The sequence below is a fragment of the Rosa rugosa genome, chromosome 6 (genome assembly GCF_958449725.1).
Source record: "Rosa rugosa chromosome 6, drRosRugo1.1, whole genome shotgun sequence".
Lineage (NCBI taxonomy): Eukaryota > Viridiplantae > Streptophyta > Magnoliopsida > Rosales > Rosaceae > Rosa > Rosa rugosa.
Window position 1 is genome coordinate 25,861,168 of NC_084825.1, and position 18,510 is coordinate 25,879,677.

Genomic DNA, 18,510 nt, shown 5'->3' on the forward strand with positions numbered 1-18,510 from the left:
GGATTGGTTTGTGCCAAAGTATCCTTCGAATCCACTGGCCTCCCATGCATCTTAGCTGGAGCCATGGCCTGTAACGCCAGAGTGCCACTCTCTATGGTGTTGGCGCCTTGCCTACCTCTGTGTAGGGTGGCGCTACGTCCTCTTGTAGGGACGTCCTTCCTTGCAGGCATATTTGCAACAAATGTGTGTGATCTTGTCACTTTAATAGGGATCAAGATGAGACATAGTGGGGACAGACCAAGACAATTCCTGTCGTTCCTGCTGAACATTCATGTTCTTATCTCCCCCTAACGACGGGGAGACTGTCTCATCAAAGTGATATTTTAAGGAGATCGCTTTGCAAGGGCATTAAGTGGCGGACGATTGTTGGAGTCTCAAATCCAACTGAGTTGCTCACTTGTTTTGAAGGACCTATCATAGTGCGTTGTGGTGGCGCATTTGGCACATAAATGGCTCACTCGAATGTGCGTAAGTACAAAATACTTGTACCCAGCCACTAGCTGTAACGCAGAGATACATTGAGTGGCGGTAGGTCGGAGATGATTTAGCTTTAGTTGTATGCGATATTGCATCACCCCAAACGGTTTATAAGGAGATTTGGTGTGCATCACCAATGTCCAAACTATCATCGTAGTTATTTCCGTGAGACCATTTGGGTGTGTATATGGGAATGTGATGTCCAACATCTCTCATTGCAATAACCATTGAACCTCTTCGATGTAAACTCTCTAGCATAGTCAAACCTGATTGACTGAATAGGATGATCCAAGGAGTGAGCCCGTTGTCATATGATATGTGCTAGGAGTATAGCATAAGCAGCTTTTACAAATGGACAATGGCACAACACGTGACTAGCATGTTTGTGTGTCAACCAACAACATGAGATATTTAAACGTCCGCAAGTTGGTTAATTGAATGGGTCCATAAATATCAATTTGGATTCTTTGCAAGAATGGTATTTAGTGTCCTTTGCATAGGATGGTCTCGATCCTACTTTTGCTAAAAAGCAAGCTTTGCAAAATGAATGATATCCGTGTGTTTTAATATATGGATCATCATATCATGACCTGGATGTTCCAACCGGTCGTGTCAAAGCTTATATGTGTCAGAATCCCATAAGTCATCTCTTTATGACATGGTTTGATTTGATGACTTGAATAGTGACTGCATGCAACCCACTAGAGCGACACATAAGTTCCTCTAATACTCGTTTATGTCCGTAGTCATTAGAGGTGATGCAAATGAACTCTTGTCCATTCTCACCATGTGTTTTCACATGAAAACCATTGGCTCTTTATATCTTTCAAATAATAAAGTTCGGATTTTAACACATGTCCATAATAATGCGACACTTTATTAATAGTCAATGATTACATCAAAGTTTTCCAAAGTCTATTCCAAAATCAAACTTTAGACAAATTGTAGTAACTCAATCCGTTTGGTAACTCCAATAAAATATGACCAGGTAAGTAGAGAGATGTTGGTGGAGCGAGGCTCGCTTAAATACCCCGATCTCAATTACTTTCCTAGACATCATATTTCATTGGGTGCGCCACTGAGAAAGAGTTAATACAATTGTTTTTTATTGACTAAGGCACATTTGCCGTTTTTGGAAAATAGAAAAGACTATTCTAATCAAAATCTGCGGCATCCTCGTGCTCTTTATTTGCAGCTTGGAAGTCTTTAGTGGTGAGAGTGATATCTTCACCATCTTTATCTTCAGCAAGATCGATTTCTTGCTCTCTCAATTGCCTATACTCCTTGTAGCTTACAGCTAGTTGGGTACTTGCATGGCATTGCTTGAACCAGTGCTCAATTGATCCACATCGATGACACATGTCATTGTGGTTAGCTCCCTTCATTTGAGGTGCAGGTTGTGCACGTTGTGGATATTCCCTAGAAGGATTGCTGCTACTACCATATCTCATGGTGTGACCTCCACGGCTGGTGTTGCCATATCCATCTCTCCCACGTGTGGCTTTGCCATCCCATGTGTCCGCTCTATAGTTGTGGTTTCCTTCCTTATTGGGGCGGTTATATGGACTCGTTCGTCCTCCATATCCCCTGTTATTAGGGTACCGCTCCTTGCGCCCTCTTTTGGGTGCAATATAATTTGCCTCACGAACGCTCTTGGTTCTGATGGGCCTTGAATTATAATTTTTTACGAGGATGTTATCGTGCTTTTCAGCTACTGACAAAACATTTATGAGCTCATTAAACCTCGTAAATCGTCCAGCATTGAAGTCAGTGCGATGTTGCTTTGACAGTATAAGTGCTGCGACAGGGAAGGTGGAGAGAATCTTCTCAATTAGCTCTTCTTCTGTGAGAGGTTTTCCACAGAACCTCAACATGGCTTTGAGGCGAAGAGCTTCTGAATTGTATTCAGAAACAGACTTGAAGTCGGAGAAGCGTATATCATTCCACTGAATCTTCAAGTCAGGGAGGAGGGTATCTTGGATGTTGCCAAAGCGCTCTTCTAGCGCTACCCATAGCTCTCTTGCATTTTTAATCGACATATACTCCAACCTGAGTGTTTTGTCCATATGACGTCGCATCAAAGTAATTGCTTGAGCATTCTTTGTGGGCATTCGTTGGAACATAAGTCCCTGGCGAGGTGCCTGGATTATGGGCAATATCTCCCTCGAAGTGAGGTGGTTCTCAACATCGGTTACCCAGCTATAGTAATGAGCCTGTTGAGTCAAGCATAGGAAAATCGAGTCTAGGTCCATTCGACATCCTGAGAAGAAAATAAGATATATTAGTTTCGGAGCTAAACTTCCACGAAAACTAAGATTTCTGAGCTATGCTACCAAGAAATCAACTTCTAAGAATATTTAGTTTAGACCGAAACAATGATGTTTATATGGTCATAAATCGATGCTTACGGACGTTCTTAGTCCGAAGTCTTATGAACACTCTTAGTTCATTGATTACGAACACTCTTAGTTCGTATAGCGTGAATCCCCCACGATTCCGCTTTATATAGTCATACATTGATGCTTACAGACGCTCTTAGTCTGAAGTCTTATGAACACTCTTAGTTCGTATAGCGTGAATCCCCCACGATTCCGCTTTATATAGTTGCAAGTTTCTGAGAAAAAGAAACACAGGAAAAAGGTAAAACTCAAAAGCGGGAACTTTTAGTAAGAAATACCTCGAAATAGTTCTTGGCCTTTATGTACCCCACAGTCCGTAGTTTCCGGAAAGTTGTTCGGAAAGTGGTCCGAAAAGTAGACCGAAAAGTTGCCGGAAAAGTGCCGGAAAGTCGCCGGAAAAGTCGTCGGAAAGTCGCCGGAAAAGTCGCGGCAGGTGGCTCGGCAGCTGCTGCGCAGCGTCTCGGCAGCTGTTGCGCAGCTGCTGTGCAGAACCTGGAAGCGGTTCAATTTTTCCGGTGGTCGGTTCTGGCGGTTCTAAGGCTGGTTCTGGGCTTTTTAGAACAAGAGCTTTGATATGTGGTAGGGTTTGGAGGTTTTTTGTAGGTTTGGAAAAATGACTTCGATTGGATATAAACTTCCTCTACTCTTTGTCGATTTTCGATTCTAATTCTAGAGCAACATCGTGCTGATAACGTGTTTAAGGAAAAACGAAAATTAACAGAGAGAGAGAGAGAGAGTAATGAATCTGAATTGTGTGTATTATTCATCTCATACAAGGGTGTATTTATAGGAAATTCTTTGTAGTGTGAATGCTCAAAGAGGAAACCAATTTGGTAACCATGGACTTTGGCTTGTAAATCTACAATGGCTGCTGCAATGATCACAGCTGCAATTCCAATAGTAAGGGCTGCCATGCTTGTTGTTTTCCCATTTACTTTATGCTACACAAGTCCTCATACCTATGCTATACACTCAAGTACTTTGTTCTATACACTCAAGTACATATTTACATTTACATGAAATAGCCATAATTCATTTATACTGTAACATAACCAACACATACCAGGTCTCCATGAGCTACATTTTCTTCACAGAACAAAAGGAGAGGAAAACATGAACTACAATGTAAAAGTAGATGGTCTCTCTTCTGAGGTACAAGGCTCTTCTAAACTACCGTCGAATAAATATCAGGAAAGAACTAACACTACTACAGAAATTGAAACAGACGACGGGCAAAAACTGTCGTCTGATATGGAGGCTGACCGTCGTATATCGAGGGGCCGTCTGATGAAAGTCAATTGTAGGGAACCGTCGTATGAAGGGCTCGGCAGCATGGCAGCAGCATGTCGGCAGCAGGGCGACTTTAGAAACTGTTGTGTGATTGCAATTCAGAGGTCGCTTTATTTTATGCCCGTTGTGTGATTTTCATTCAGACGACAGTTTTTCAAAGTATCCATGATCTATTTTAAATTCAGACGACAGTTTTTATTTTTAGGTCATTGTAAATATTGTGCACATACGACAGTTTTTTTGTGGTTATTGTTGTCCTAATAGAATGATTCAATGCATTGTATATGCTGAAACTGAAATAAAAAATGATCAAATTAACAGTAACTGATCAATATATAGAAGAAATTGTTATAATCCACATCATGCACCAAAATAGATTGTGCAAATGTAATCTTTCATCTACAAAAGGAGTACATCTAATACTAGTCTCCTAGCAATATACATCCAGAAATTTACTTAAGTCTAGCTATGCAAGCTTTGCTGCTCTCATGGCCTCATTGGAGTCTAGCTTTAGAAGCTTCTGTAGGAGCTTTTTGCTCTCTTTCTGTAGTTCCAGCTGCATATGGATCAATAGTTCACTGAGGGGTACACATGCCAAAACAGAAACACTGCAATTCAATTATACCCTTTCTCACCAGTATTGCTAGGATCATGTACCTGAGATTAGAAAAAAGGAAACAACATACTTATTCACATATGTGGTCAATGAAATACTGAATTTATACATGTTCTCATCATTTAGGAAAGGAAACAACAAACTGGACTATATCTAAAGCTTCTTTAAGTGCTCCATGTTTCACCAAATTCAAGGGAACGGATAGCCGTAATGCATGCATCATTTGGAATGACATAATTCCTACAAGCGCTAATCCATCTGTGCATATGGAAGCTAAGATATGCAAAGCAGCTGCTTTATCAAAAAGATTACTGCCTCCAATATGCATTGCCAATGACAATACTTGAGCAAATCTTGAATAATTGACAATACTATAATTTTGGAACACAAAGGATCCAAAACACACCTGAGCATAAACAAGTCCACTGATGTGAGCCATGTCACAAAGCAAAAGCAGTAACCAAACTCGTTTTGTAAACAAAAATCATTCCAAACCATAGCTCTAACGTTCTAAGATTATGAACAGACATGTACATACCCAACAACTTACTTCTTTGACCTGAAGATTTAGTATATGCTTAACTATTCAAATGTTTGTATCACACTAGAACAACTTTGACTCATAAATCACTAATGTTATACGTACTTCACATCATGGAAACCTTATCTAGCTAGAGAGTTGTGAAACGTACCAAATGCTATGATGGTGCAGGACACTAATGTACCAATAGCACCAAACATTACAATAGTAATGAAATTACGAAAAAAAACTGCTTCTTTTTCACTAAACCTGTATGGATAAAGGATTTTAAGAGCACATATATCTCAATTTCATCATTCAGATAAATTCTCTTATAGTTTGCAGAGGCAAGCCAGTTGAGTTATTTTTTTTTTCTTTTTTTTCTGCCAAAGAATGCCAAACTAACACTGAAACACAGCTCAAATTAACGACAATCAGAACCCCAAATCATGTAAAGCTTTTCAAGATTTAAATTACCGAGTCTACAAAAATAAAAATCAACAAATCAGAGAATGAATTCAAAGAAATTGAATCAACAAACCACTAAATGGAAAATAGGAATGGTCAACTTTAGGATAAACTATCATTGGACAAACTATCATACACATGGAGAGATACAGCTTCTATTTCATATACAAAGGGCTTTCAACCTTGCCATGATAAGTATTAATTGTGTGTGTTAAAATGTAGAGCCATTAAGGCATTATTTATTTTTAACAAGACTGCAGAGTATTGGATATGTTGCTTATTCTACTTGGCTCACAGAATACATAGCACACTAATCTTCATGAGTAGTAATTATCATGGCAAGAGCACTTGATGAATCTAACAACACTAGAACAACAAAACAGAACCGCCCAACTAAACCTCACAATAACAAAGGTCCAAAGCTAGAAGACAATGAACCATCAATATGCACCAAAAACTTAAAATCAAAATAAATCTTAGGACTTTTCCTAAGAACTTCAGTCTGGGGCAATTGCAAATTACAAGATGCATGTTCAATCTCTTATGCAAGTATTTCTAACCAGTTTCCTAAACAATTCTTTGGACCAAAACCTAGACGCACCAATTCCCAACCATTCAGGACATGTTCCAAATGAATGTAAAGAAGATAATTATTAAGAGATATCCCACATGGAATTATCAAAATTCGGCCACCACAAGACAAATGGTACATAGAGGATCAAAATGAAATGCACAACCCATCAGAAAACAAACATTGATCAGAGTAGTAAGCCTAATTGAGTAGACCCTGGTACTTCGACTAGCAAAACCAACCAACTGGTAGACAATTATAATTCCCTTGAGTCACTTCTTCACACTAGAAACTCTTATACGAAATAAGTATCGAAACCAATCCTATCTAATAATGCAACAAAGCTAAATACTACTGATGCAAATAGAACTAAAATCGAGCACAGAAAAAGGCCAATTCCATGAAATGTAAAACCCACCTTCCTTATGAACGACTCCCCAAGCCTTTCCATGCCTACCATCCTGTCAAAATTAAAAAACCAGCATAAACCCTAAACCCTTAAACAATCAAGAAAACGCAAAACAAAATCCACTCTCACATTACACACAAGCAATCAAATTCAAAACCAGAAGATTCAAACCAATCTCAAATCCATATCATTTCTCAAAACCCAGCAATAAACAAACCTTGTAAAGATTGATTTTGGTGATCTGATACAAGACGCCGGGCCAGTCAGGTTATTGCCTCTAACATCACTGAGCATAAAAGGAAACTTCAATACCAACAGAAACACAAAAAGAACACAAAGAAACCAAAACTGGTTGAAATACAGAAGGAAAATACTTACAAGTACCACAGACCAGTTAATTGACACGTATCAGGGGACAGTGCTCCAGTCAAAGAGTTGCCTCGCAATCCACTGTAAACTCAAATTCCAACCAAGAGAATCAGAAATAATATATAGAGGACTTTTACCAAATACAGTAAAGTAGCTACAAAACAAAGGTTTGTAAATAATCTACTGAATCAAAAACACACATGAAAGCAAGAACAAATGCAATACACAGAAATTCATGGAATAATTGTTTCAAGTACTCACAGAGATATAACAGTTACAGACCATCAGTTACAGTTCATGATTTGACAAAAACAATGAAGCAAATGAAAGTAGACAAGTGAGAAATGAGAACCCAGAAGAGAGAGAGAGAGAGAGATTATTAATACCTAGTAGTGGGGCATCGGAAGGGGAGGTTGAAGCGACAAAAAGAGGAAGTCCGATTAACTGAGAAACTGAGAGAGGCCGGAAGCTAAGAGATGAAAGTTGGCTCATCTCTATTTCGGTATCAATCGCACTATCCCTTTTGCTTCGAATGGATTCGATTCACTACCAACCTTTGTCTTTCTTTTCAGTATTCACATGAGCGCCTCCGCTGCTCTCGACCAAAGCAGATTTCACCTCCGCCTTCGACCAGAGCTCTAATTCTGATCTTCGGACCCTCCACTTTGAGCCCGATGACCTCCCTCTTGGTCCTCTTACTGCAACAAAAAAATAATCGCATCAGAAATCAAAATCCCCAAAATTCAGGAAATCAAAAACTTAGGTCAAAATCGAAAAGAAGAGAAATTGGATACCCATTGGTGCTGGAAAGTGAAGGCTCGATTTAAGCCAAGGGAGTTTGGCTGCCGGTGACGACGTCATCTTTGACGCCGGAGAGGCTCCTCTCAGATTAGTTTGATGCGGAAACTGATTTGGTTGTTGGAGACATGGATTTGGGGTATAGGTGTAGAAGATAAGAGGGAGAGAGGAGCGAGGTCTACTGATTTGGTTTTGGATCCGATGAATTTGGTGTCGGTGTAGACTGTAGAACAAAGGTCTTGGATCCGATGGACTTCAAGTGTAGGTTTTGGTTTTGGGGAGACGCTGTCGGGAGAGTGAGGTGAGGAGATTCGGGTTTTGGTTTTAGGTCTGTCGAGAGAGAGAGTGAGGAGGTTTGAGTTCTTCGTTATTTTCTTTTCTGAAAGTGTTTTGATGCCCGGCCTACATTAATTTGGACAACGACTCACACAACAGAATTTTATAAAGGGTGTTTCTAAATGTACCCAGCAAAAATCCAAGTATACCCAGCAATTATTTTTAAATTAAAAATATATAATAAACTCAATTAATTTTTCCATCATTGCCCCATCGCCAAACACCCTGCAAATATTGGGTTTTTCTTTCTATACCCAGCAGCAACGTCTAAGGATTGATTTATAGGAAGAGAAGTTAATTAGTTTCTTCTTGTGGAATCCATTATTCAATGAATATTACTTCTTGATCTTGGTGGTAGAGACAACAAATCAATTCCATTGAGATGATTTCTCATTCAGTTTGAAGATGATTTGCACCTTTCTCAACTCTTGAAAAAATTTTCTCTTCCCTCTAATAATAATTTGTTCTTTTATTTTGCTTAGATGATTAATTGAACACAAAAACTCATCAAATATGTCTCAAACTGAAGCAATTCCTACCGGAACATGAATCTTGAAACCCAAAATAAAAGAGAAAGGGAATAAGAAGTTGCTGGGTTTGTTTTGTGTAGATGAGGGTATTTTGGAAAATTTATCTGCATTTAATTAGATATTATTGGATATAAATAATTAGCTGGGTACACTTAGAATTTTGCTGGGTACATTTAGAAAGACCCTTTTATAAAAATGTGGTATGTATGCGGCCATTTGAAATTTGGGATTTGTCTCCTATCAATTTAACTTCCCTCTTTGGAAGTTGAAGAAAAATGGTGGTGGGAAATCTCTCCCCTTTCTGTCAAACATATTGATTAGACGACAGTTTTATTATTTTTCATCGTATGATCAATACATGGTATGGGGAAAATTCAGGGTTTGAGATGCGATTTGGCACCACTTACATGGTGGGAAACTTGCCGCTCAAATTTTTTAGGGTCATACAACGGTTCTGTCATTAAACGTCTTCTGAACTAATTCATAATTGCATATCAGACGACGAATTTTATAAAAACGACGTCTAAAAAAATAAAAATCAATCAGACGGCGGAAAACTGTAATGCGTCGTCTGAAAGGTGTCGTCTGATTGGAATTTTGTAGTAGTGTAATTCAGAAAGGTCCTGTAACTCTGTTTCTCAGTGATACTCTGTTTCCAAGCTTCCTAGTTCTCTGGCCCAGCCTTGCATTATGTTATTCAATTCGGTTTAATGAAGAATATTTGTATACCACAAAAATGTTCAAAAGAAAAAGAAAAGAAAAAATACAGCACATTAAGTAATAAACAGTCATAGCACAGGGATCCTTTTTCTGGCCATTCATAATCACAAATAGTAACATCTGAGTCTGCTTGGAAATGAACATAGAAACATACAATGTCTCTCTCTACATAAATCCTCAAGGCGCTGAAGGAGTAGAAGATGCGCCTGTAATCCCTGTGTAACCCTCTCTGGCTAAAAATGCAGCCATCTCGTCTAATTTCCGTTCCTGATCAGATAATTTTCGTCCCTGATCGTCTAATCTCCGGAATATGGTCTCTCTAATTAGAACTAGTTGCTCTAGAATTATGTCATGACCCTGATGAAGCCGGATAGTCTCCTCAATAGTGGACGTTGGTGCTGTATTAGCCACACGATCTCTGCCATCATCAACCAACTGCTGAGAATTCATACAATTGTCGAAATTCCACTGCGATCCGCATTTGGAGGCTACACTTTTCAAGTCCTCGGCCTTGAGAATCAAGGCTTCCACTTTTGTTTGACATCTGACATCTATAGCTGAGATGACGGGATTATCAGAAGAAGAAATATTGTTGGGAGATGCCCAGCTCAGAAGTTGTTCTCCATAAAAATCCCCTTTCCCAAGGATCTTGTCATCACGTGACTCGGTGATCTCCGAGGAACCTGTTGTTGTGGCATTGCAGCTAGTCGTGTCAGTCATTCCAATTGTGCCTCGGAGAATGAAGATCATCAAACCAAGTGGTTCTCTAGCTCTAACAACATAGCTATTCCTCTCGTACACCTTTGGCTCGATATGGTTGCAGATGATTTCCAACACGTATTCGTGCATCTTTTGAAGCGTGGGTACCTGTATATAATCCAGATTCCAGAGCCTATAATTAGTATGTGAAATTACATTTTGTCAACTAAAATTGAAATCAATGAAACTTTTGGAAATAATTTAATTAATCATTAGAGAATGCTAGGTGAACCACCTTTTGAGGAACCACCTAGAGCCCACCTTAGGTTGTAGCTTATGTGGCGTATCCATATCATTAAAGCATAATTTCTGATTTTTATATTTCTATGTTTTCTTAATTACAAAAATTCTTTTTTTCTTTTTTACTTTCTTGATTTTATCTCTTAAACCCTTTTTTTTTTCTTTGTGATCGATGTGATATTATCTGGGCAACGTCTTCTCTATCAGACGTTGTTTTCTTTTCTCCTCCTCTCACCCCTCCTCAACCCTCTCACCTCTTCTTCAATTGATCAACGCCTTCTCAATTTGATCTCGGTTTCCTCGCAAGTATCGTCAACAAACCCTCTACCTAAACGTGGTTAGTTCTTTTTTTTTTTTTTCTTCCTGATTATGAAACACGAATAGCATAGCTTGTTCGAAATTAGGGTTTAGGGGGAAGTGGATTTGAATTAGGATTTGATCAACACATTCTCAGTCTGATTTTAGTTTCCTCACAAGCATTGTTAATAGAGCCTTTGCCCATTCTTATCGTGTTTCATACTTAGGAAAAAAAAAAAAAACTAACCACGTTTAGGCAGAGCGTTTGTTGACGATATTTGCGAGGAAACCGAGATCAAATTGAGAAGGCGTTGATCAATTGAAGAAGAGGTGAGAGGAGGAGAAAAGAAAACAACGTCTGATAGAGAAGACGTTGCCCAGATAATATCACATCGATCACAAAGAAAGAAAAAAGGGTTTAAGAGATAAAATCAAGAAAGTAAAAAAGAAAAAAAGAAAAAAAAAGAATTTTTGTAATTAAGAAAACATAGAAATATAAAAATAAGAAATTATGCTTTAATGATATGGATACGCCACATAACCTGCCACCTAAGGTGGGCTTTAGGTGGTTTCCCAAAAGGTGGTTCACTTAGCATTACTCGATTATTACTCTAATCATTAGGGACAACTATATCATAAACATATATGTTCATTTAAACCATTCGCTCTTCTTTTAACAGTGGCATTATAGAGAGGTTGAAAAACATACTTTCTTTAGGGCATTCATGCCGAGATGGCGTTTTATGGATTGTTTGATATCACTTGGAGGATTAGCGAATAGAACATCCACATCAACATCAGCATCCATGTGTCCTTTTTTGCCTAGGCAATTCTCCGGATGTTCAATGTCTACTGTCAGCCCCTGGTTTTGTTCTGACGGTGGTTCCGGAGGTTCAATGTCTACTCTCAGCTCCTGGTTTTGCTCTGACGGTGGTTCCGGTTCCGGAGGTTCAATGTTTACTCTCAGCTCCTGGTTTTTCTTTGACGGTGGTTCCGGAAGTTCAATGTCTACTCTCCGCTCTTGGTTTTGCTCTGACGGTGGTTTCTCCTGAAGATGCAAGCTATCTTGCTTGAGGATAGTAAGTAGGCAATCAGGTGCATTGCCAATCCAAGAAGAATAATTAGGAAAATCCACGGCATGCTTTGCTATGCAATTAGCTGCTGCATTACTTTGGCGCTTACAATGTCTAAAAGGTTTAGGTTTAAATTTTGAAGCCGACTTGATAATTTGTCCCAGGACGGGTCGAAGGACGTCAGTTATTCTTTCATTTGAGTCCAAAGGCTGACAGAGGCACTCAATGAGATCTTTGTTATCAGACTCCACCACAATCCGCCCCTCGCCTTGAAATTTATTCCTAGTGAAAAATGCAATAGCTTTTTTTATGTTGTCAGCTTCAGCCAAAAATCTGTCCCTGAATTCTAAACCACCTCTACTTTCAGCACCCAAGAAAGTTCCACCTGCATCCCTGCAAACGTAACCTGTTCCTGCCTTCTTAGTTTCGGGGTTCCACACAACACTACAACTGAGCTTCACCCAGCCAGGTTCTAACTGTTCATACTGGGGAATTGATTGTAGATCATCCTGTCCAATTGCCAAAAACTTAGTAATTAGCTAGCATTATAAAGATGAGTATTTATTAATTATTTATAAGCCTCTAACATAAACTATATTGATATGTAATATATGTTTAAATAATTAAGGAGATCTAAAAATAAAAAAGGTCAATCGATTGATTCCCCAAAAACTTGGTTATTAATTTCTATATCTGTTCATGAAATTAAGATCGTTAATTTCTATGGTGAGATTTTTGATGCTCTAGCGATCTAAAACATATACATATACATATAGCTAGTAGCTAGATTACCTAGATGAGAGTTTCTATTGGGACCTCAAAATCTACTCACTAGACCTCCCTCAATTTTTAATTATTCAATTACAAAAAGACTGTTAAAGACAACAAATTAATAAGGAAAATTTTTTTTTTCTCTGCAAAGATTTATAATAATGGAAACACATTTACAGTACTTTAATTATTCATTTCCATTTTTGTTCTCATTTCATATTTCTCATTTTCTTTGTTTATAAAAGCTTTTAAAAAAGAAAAAATCAAGAGAAAATGCATTCAAAACTACTTGGCAAATTATATAAAAATAAAACTATGATACAAAAGTCTTTTTCTTGAGGATCATGAAACGGGGGATAGAGAGCCCTCATGTAAACTAACAAAATAAGTTTGTGAAGCGGCATATAAGACAAAAATAAATAATAAAAGAACAGAGCGTGAGCAAATTTAAGAACAATTCTTAGGTTCACCCCTAGGGTGAATGAGCATATTCATTCTCTCTAGCGATTAACGCATAATAACTTTATAATTTTCTAATCCAACCATTCATGTTATATAATATAATACAAAGATTAGCTATGTAAAAAATCAATCAAATTGAAGACCTTTTAGTTATTCATTTCTATGAAATACATGAACGGTTCATCATAATAGTAATAAGTGTTGTTAGAACCATCCATTTATTTGATTCAAGTAGATAATTAAACGATTTCCGATTCGATCGATTTTTTACAGAGATGATCTTTAAAGGATAATTTAGGATATAGACCGTTGGATTGTAAATTTATTAAGTAAAAATATGTTAATTGACAACGGGGTGAATATGCATATTCACCCTAGGGGTGAACCTAAGAATTATTCCAAATTTAATATCGCAACCTATCTAAATTCCAGCATGCAACCATAAACAATAAAAACTAAGCTTTAAAAATCCATAATTAAGCATGAAACAGTAGGCTTGAAAAACCCCTGATAAATTTATGTTAATTAGTTACACTATCTTTTTTCAATGATTATCTCATATTTTTTTTTTGAACAATGTCAAGTTTATTTTGTGGTAAATAAATAATTATGGGAGCACTAACTCATCTTTAATGCACCCAAAAATTTTCTTTTATGAGTAAGGTTAAGTTAGGTATATGAAAGAGGTTTACTTAGCAAATTTTACTTTTTAAAAAGCAAATAGGAGGTGTAAAGAGATGAGAGGTCAAATAAGCAAATATTGAGATCCCAATAGAAAAACTCTACCTAGATATAGTGATGAAGCCGCATGCTTTCCCTTAACGCCTCATTTGGTTCGCGGAAATGAAAGTAATTCCTTTTGTCTTTTCCATGGGAATGGAAATAAAATTTTCGAAGAACTTTCCATTCCGATATTTGGTAACATAAGGAAAGTTATCCGGAAAGTTGTTAAAAAGTTTATAATTAATGTAATAAAATAATATGTTCTGAGTAATAAATGCAAGGAAAAAAAAGGGAGAAAGCGATTCCTTTGAAGTATGGAAGGAACCACTTTCCCCCCTATTTTCCTTTGCTTCAGGAAAATATTCCCTTCTTTTTGTCATTCCAAACGCAGGAAAAGAACAAGTTTTTTTTCCTGATGCTTACTTTCCGCGAACCAAACGAGACCTAAATATTTAGTTGATCAATTAACTGTAAGTACGTACCTACGCATAACATGCAGTAGGTTTACATACAAAATGTTACGTACGTACATATGTACTGCTATATTATAGCTAGCTTGAAACGTACGTGTCATAGATAAACTAATAAGTACGAAAATGTTAATCAATAGGAATTAGCTAGGAAAGTGGAAGAATAGATTATGGTGTTAGCTAACTTTATTTGGCTAGCCTCATGGATCCATCATTTAACGAAAATTATGAAGAATTATAAGGGAAAATGGTTTGAACCTCGTTTGGTATCTGATCGGTGTTCTCTTCAATGCCAGCCAACTTTTCCGACTGCTCAGAATCAATCTTCGACTGGCTCAAGTTCTGCTGGGTAATAATTTGCATCAAGTCCATGGCCTGGAGTTCAAAGGCTTCTACTCTTGTTTGGCATCTGACCCATCCGGTGAAAGTTGGAAGAGGGTCATAATAAGACCTCATGTAGTTCCTTGCTGCCCAATTTTGAATTTGTATTCCACAACAATCACCTTTTCTTAGACGCTTAAAATGGCTGTTGGTAATCTGAGTTTCGGTACAATATTGGTCAATTTCACCTTGTATGATGAAGATCATCTGAACAAGCTTGTTTCCGGCCTGTACTTCAGGAATGTGGTCTTTGTTATAGACAACTGGCTTCATATATCTGCACAAGGTCTTTAACCCGCTTGCATCCAGCATCTTCTGAATCAACGGTACCTATATGTTGACTTTTGAGTCATTAATAAGTTTAATAAAAGAATATTTGAGTCATTAATAGAATGGCTAAAATCTGTTTAGTCCATGTACTATGCCTCTCTCATCGTTTCAGTCCCTGACATTCCAATTTAATCTGAAAAATCCCTGAGGTCTCAATTTCCGTCTAATAGGTCATTTTCGCGGGAAATTAGGAATTGGTCTTGGGTGAAATGTCCAATATACCCCACAGTTATTTCTTTTTTCTTTTTTTTCCTTTTTAATTTATTTTTTTCCTTTTTTCTTTTTCCTTTTTAATTTTTTTTTCTTTTTTCTTTTTCCTTTTTAATTTCATTTTTCCTTTTTTTATTTTTATTTTTTTCCTTTTTCCATTTTAATTTCTTTTTTTTTTTTCTTTTTTTTTTTTTCTTTTTCCTTTTTAATTTCTTTTTTTTCTTGTTTCTTTTTTCTTTTTCCTTTTTAATTTCTTTTTTTTCTTTTTTCTTTTTCCTTTTTAATTTCTTTATTTTTCTTTTTCCTTTTATTTTTCTTTTTTTCCGTTTTCCATTTTCATTTCTTTTTCTTTTTCCTTTTTAATTTCTTTTTTTTTCTTGTTTCTTTTTTCTTTTTCCTTTTTAAGTGAAAAGTTTCCAAATTGAGGCTTGATGTGGAGAGAGAAAGTGGGATTTGAGTGGGAGAGAGAGAAGTAGGCTGTGAAAACAAGAGGGGAGTGGTTTAGCGGCGAATTTCCGAGCTGATTGGGAAACAGATGGGTTGTGGAGTTTGATCGGAATGGGATTGGTGGGTTGAGGAAGTAGAAAGTAGGCAAAACGAAAAAGAAAAAAGAACTTAAAAAGGAAAAAAAAATTAAAAAGGAACAAGAAAAAAAGAAGAAATAGCAAAAAAGAAATTAAAAAGGAAAAAAAGAAATTAAAAAGGAAAAAAGAAATGAAAAAGAAAAAAGAAAAAAGGAAAAAAAGAAATTAAAAAGGAAAAAAAAAAAGAAAAAAAAAGAAATTAAAAAGGAAAAATGAAAAAAAAAGGAAAAAAGAAATTAAAAAGGAAAAAGAAAAAAAATGAAAAAAAGAAATTAAAAAGGAAAAAGAAAAAAGAAAAAAAAAGAAATTAAAATGGAAAAAGGAAAAAAATAAAAATAAAAAAAGGAAAAAGAAAAAAGAAAAAAAAGAAATTAAAAAGGAAAAAAATAAATTAAAAAGGAAAAAAAAGAAAAAAAAAATAACTGAGGGGTATATTGGACATTTCACCCAAGGCCAATTTCTAATTTCCCGCGGAAAGGACCTATTAGACGGAAATTGAGACCTCAGAGACTTTTCAGATTAAATTGGAATGTCAGGGACTGAAACGATGAGAGAGGCATAGTACAGGGACTAAACAGACTTTAGCCCTAGAATTGCTAGAATTTATATATAGAAGAACATCTGTATTTAGTATGTAGTACTGACTTGTATTACAATGTGATGTACAGTACAATAGGGCTTGTATATAATCCCTTTTACACGACTATGAATAATATATCAGAATATATATTATCAAATATTTCTCTCTTTCCATCTCAATATTTGGTTTGTAAAAAAACCTCTAGGCGAAACACAAACGACCTAAAAGTGGGCCTTCAAAACTTGCGGAGCGACCCGGTAAGGCAAAATTTCAATTTCTTGATGGCGGCAATGAGTCTCATGCTCTCCAGACTAGGCAGAGGCAAGATAACGGCGGCGTTGGAATCCCGACCAAGGTTCTCGAAGGCTCCGGTTGAGACCATTCTCGGCTGAGGGTGGTGTTTTTGGACGTGGTTTGGCGGATCATGTAGGAACTGCGAGGTGGGTGTCGGCCCCTGCAGCTTTCAAGGAGCTCGGGCTCTGCGTCGTTTGACTGAGCTTGGGGTCAAGTCTGGGCGGTTGGAGGCGACCGGTGGTGGCATTGAGCCTGAACGAAGTCAACTTGGGCTGTGATGACGCAGGTTTCCAGCGTTCTATGACAACGGCAGGAGGGCCGAGATGGGTCGATCGCCAACGATGGCTAGGCAGGGGCTAGGAAACTAGCTGGGACTGATCTGGCAGCGCTGGTGATGAGTGCGGCTGCAGGCTGCAGGCAAGAAGCCCTTTCTGAAAAATCGACGGGAAACCCTAGTTCTGAACCAGGGTTGACCGCTAGTTTGGCCCGGCTGGATGGAGCATATGGGCCGGAGAAAGTGGATAGGCTTAAGGCTACTTTCTGTGGGCCGCTGGTGTTAACTGGGCCTGTTTGTAGGAGCCTCAAATTTGGATAGGGCCTGCAGACCTTCAAAAAGAGCCCGAGGAGCAACCTGTTGTCGAGATTGTTGGCTACTGAGGAAGCTGAAGATGATGCTGGTTCCAACCCTAAAAGGAAGGGATTAGCGCTTTCTTCAGTTCTTTAGTCTTTTAGACAATTCTGGACTCAAGCCTTTTGAAGTAGGGATACTTTCTATAGGCTTTTCTAAGATGTTTCTAGTTGATATTTGTACCACAATTGCGTGATTGGCAGATTAGACTAGATGAATATATTTTCCTTAGAGAGCGAGATTATTCTTGCTTAGTTTAGGCTTGCTGTTCAGCGAGCGTCCCCTTAGACTTTAATGAGTTTGTGGCTTAGATAGATTATTCGGTTTGTTCCGGGGTTCCTTATGTAAGTTTTGTTGGACTCTGGCATGTTTTCATGGCTTAATTACCAATGAAATTAATTCGTATTCAAATATATATATATATATATATATATATATATATATATATATATATATATATTTGACTTAGTATCAAAGTGAAGATCCAAAAAGACTTACCAATGAAATTAATTCGTATTCAAATATATATATATATATATATATATATATATATATATATATATATATATATATATATTTGACTTAGTATCAAAGTGAAGATCCAAAAAGACTGTCTGTTTGTTTTTTCTTATTGTCCATTCCTCTTATTCAGATGTTAGATTCTTGTTCCTTCCTCTTAATCAGATGATTGGACTATTTCTCATAAGGCCGTTTTTGTCTTTCATAGCCAACATGTTTTTTCTCCAACAACCCTAATTTCGACTAGTTGATCATCTACTCTCGACCAGTCAAATGGCATTCTGTCTTGATTCTACTACATAATCAAGTGTTTCATTTTTTTTCTTCCGAAATGGCATTCTCTCAATTGATCTGCAACAACTGGAAGAACTTTCGACACACCAAGACAACATGTTACAAATTGGTTGGCTACCCACCTGGCTACTTTAACAACTCCAAGTCTGATGGTAAGATCTCTGCGTTTGGGTAAGGTTAACGTTGCTTTACAAATTTTTGACTTTATTAGTGGAGATATTGGATAATTGATTCAGGTGCCTCAGATCATATGACTTATAATAAATCTCGTTTTTCCCATTTGTCGCCCTCGCATGTGTCTAGTGTTATAAATGCTAATGATGAGTATTTCCTTGTAATAGGAATAGATACAATTTGAGTCACTCCTGCTTTAGCAATCCATAATGTTTTAT

General features: G+C 37.3%; 2 protein-coding genes across 5 annotated transcripts in view; both read right to left on the reverse strand.

The window, feature by feature from the left end:
- Nucleotides 1-4,475: 4,475 nt before the first annotated feature.
- Nucleotides 4,476-8,300, reverse strand: LOC133718335 (uncharacterized). Of its 3 annotated transcripts, none has more exons than XM_062145158.1 (7): nucleotides 7,914-8,300; nucleotides 7,674-7,817; nucleotides 7,506-7,563; nucleotides 7,129-7,200; nucleotides 6,968-7,036; nucleotides 6,760-6,802; nucleotides 4,476-4,823 (listed from the first exon to the last, which is right to left on the reverse strand). In XM_062145158.1, exons 1-7 carry the CDS (start codon nucleotides 7,978-7,980, stop codon nucleotides 4,782-4,784), a joined length of 495 nt encoding a protein of 164 aa, XP_062001142.1. In that variant the 5' UTR covers nucleotides 7,981-8,300; the 3' UTR covers nucleotides 4,476-4,781. The 3 variants fall into 3 exon arrangements, 2 of the variants coding, with proteins under 2 accessions (XP_062001142.1, XP_062001141.1); XR_009850257.1 differs by lacking the exon at nucleotides 4,476-4,823 and adding an exon at nucleotides 4,830-5,188 and having other exon boundaries at nucleotides 5,475-6,802; nucleotides 7,914-8,299; XM_062145157.1 differs by lacking the exon at nucleotides 4,476-4,823 and having other exon boundaries at nucleotides 4,830-6,802; nucleotides 7,914-8,299.
- Nucleotides 8,301-9,541: 1,241 nt separating this feature from the next.
- Nucleotides 9,542-18,510, reverse strand: part of LOC133715301 (uncharacterized) — a 28,597-nt gene continuing 19,628 nt past the window's right edge. The window contains exons 7-9 of one of the 2 annotated variants that reach the window (XM_062141745.1): nucleotides 14,557-15,009; nucleotides 11,509-12,381; nucleotides 9,542-10,370 (exon numbers count right to left, since the gene is read on the reverse strand). In XM_062141745.1, the coding sequence (XP_061997729.1) occupies nucleotides 9,681-10,370; nucleotides 11,509-12,381; nucleotides 14,557-15,009 (2,016 nt within the window). In that variant the 3' untranslated portion in view covers nucleotides 9,542-9,680. The remainder of the gene's footprint in view (nucleotides 10,371-11,508; nucleotides 12,382-14,556; nucleotides 15,010-18,510) is intronic. The other variant, XM_062141746.1, reaches the window with a different exon arrangement.

What these genes read in the sequence shown, in the direction of transcription:
- LOC133718335 (XM_062145157.1), bottom strand. Translation starts at nt 7,980, where the DNA reads ATGACGTCGTCACCGGCAGCCAAACTCCCTTGGCTTAAATCGAGCCTT. An exon ending in TCACTTTCCAGCACCAATGG is followed by an intron (nt 7,818 to 7,913) that starts GTATCCAATTTC and finishes TTTTTGTTGCAG; the next exon opens with TAAGAGGACCAAGAGGGAGG. An exon ending in CCAAAATCAATCTTTACAAG is followed by an intron (nt 6,803 to 6,967) that starts GTTTGTTTATTG and finishes TAATTTTGACAG; the next exon opens with GATGGTAGGCATGGAAAGGC.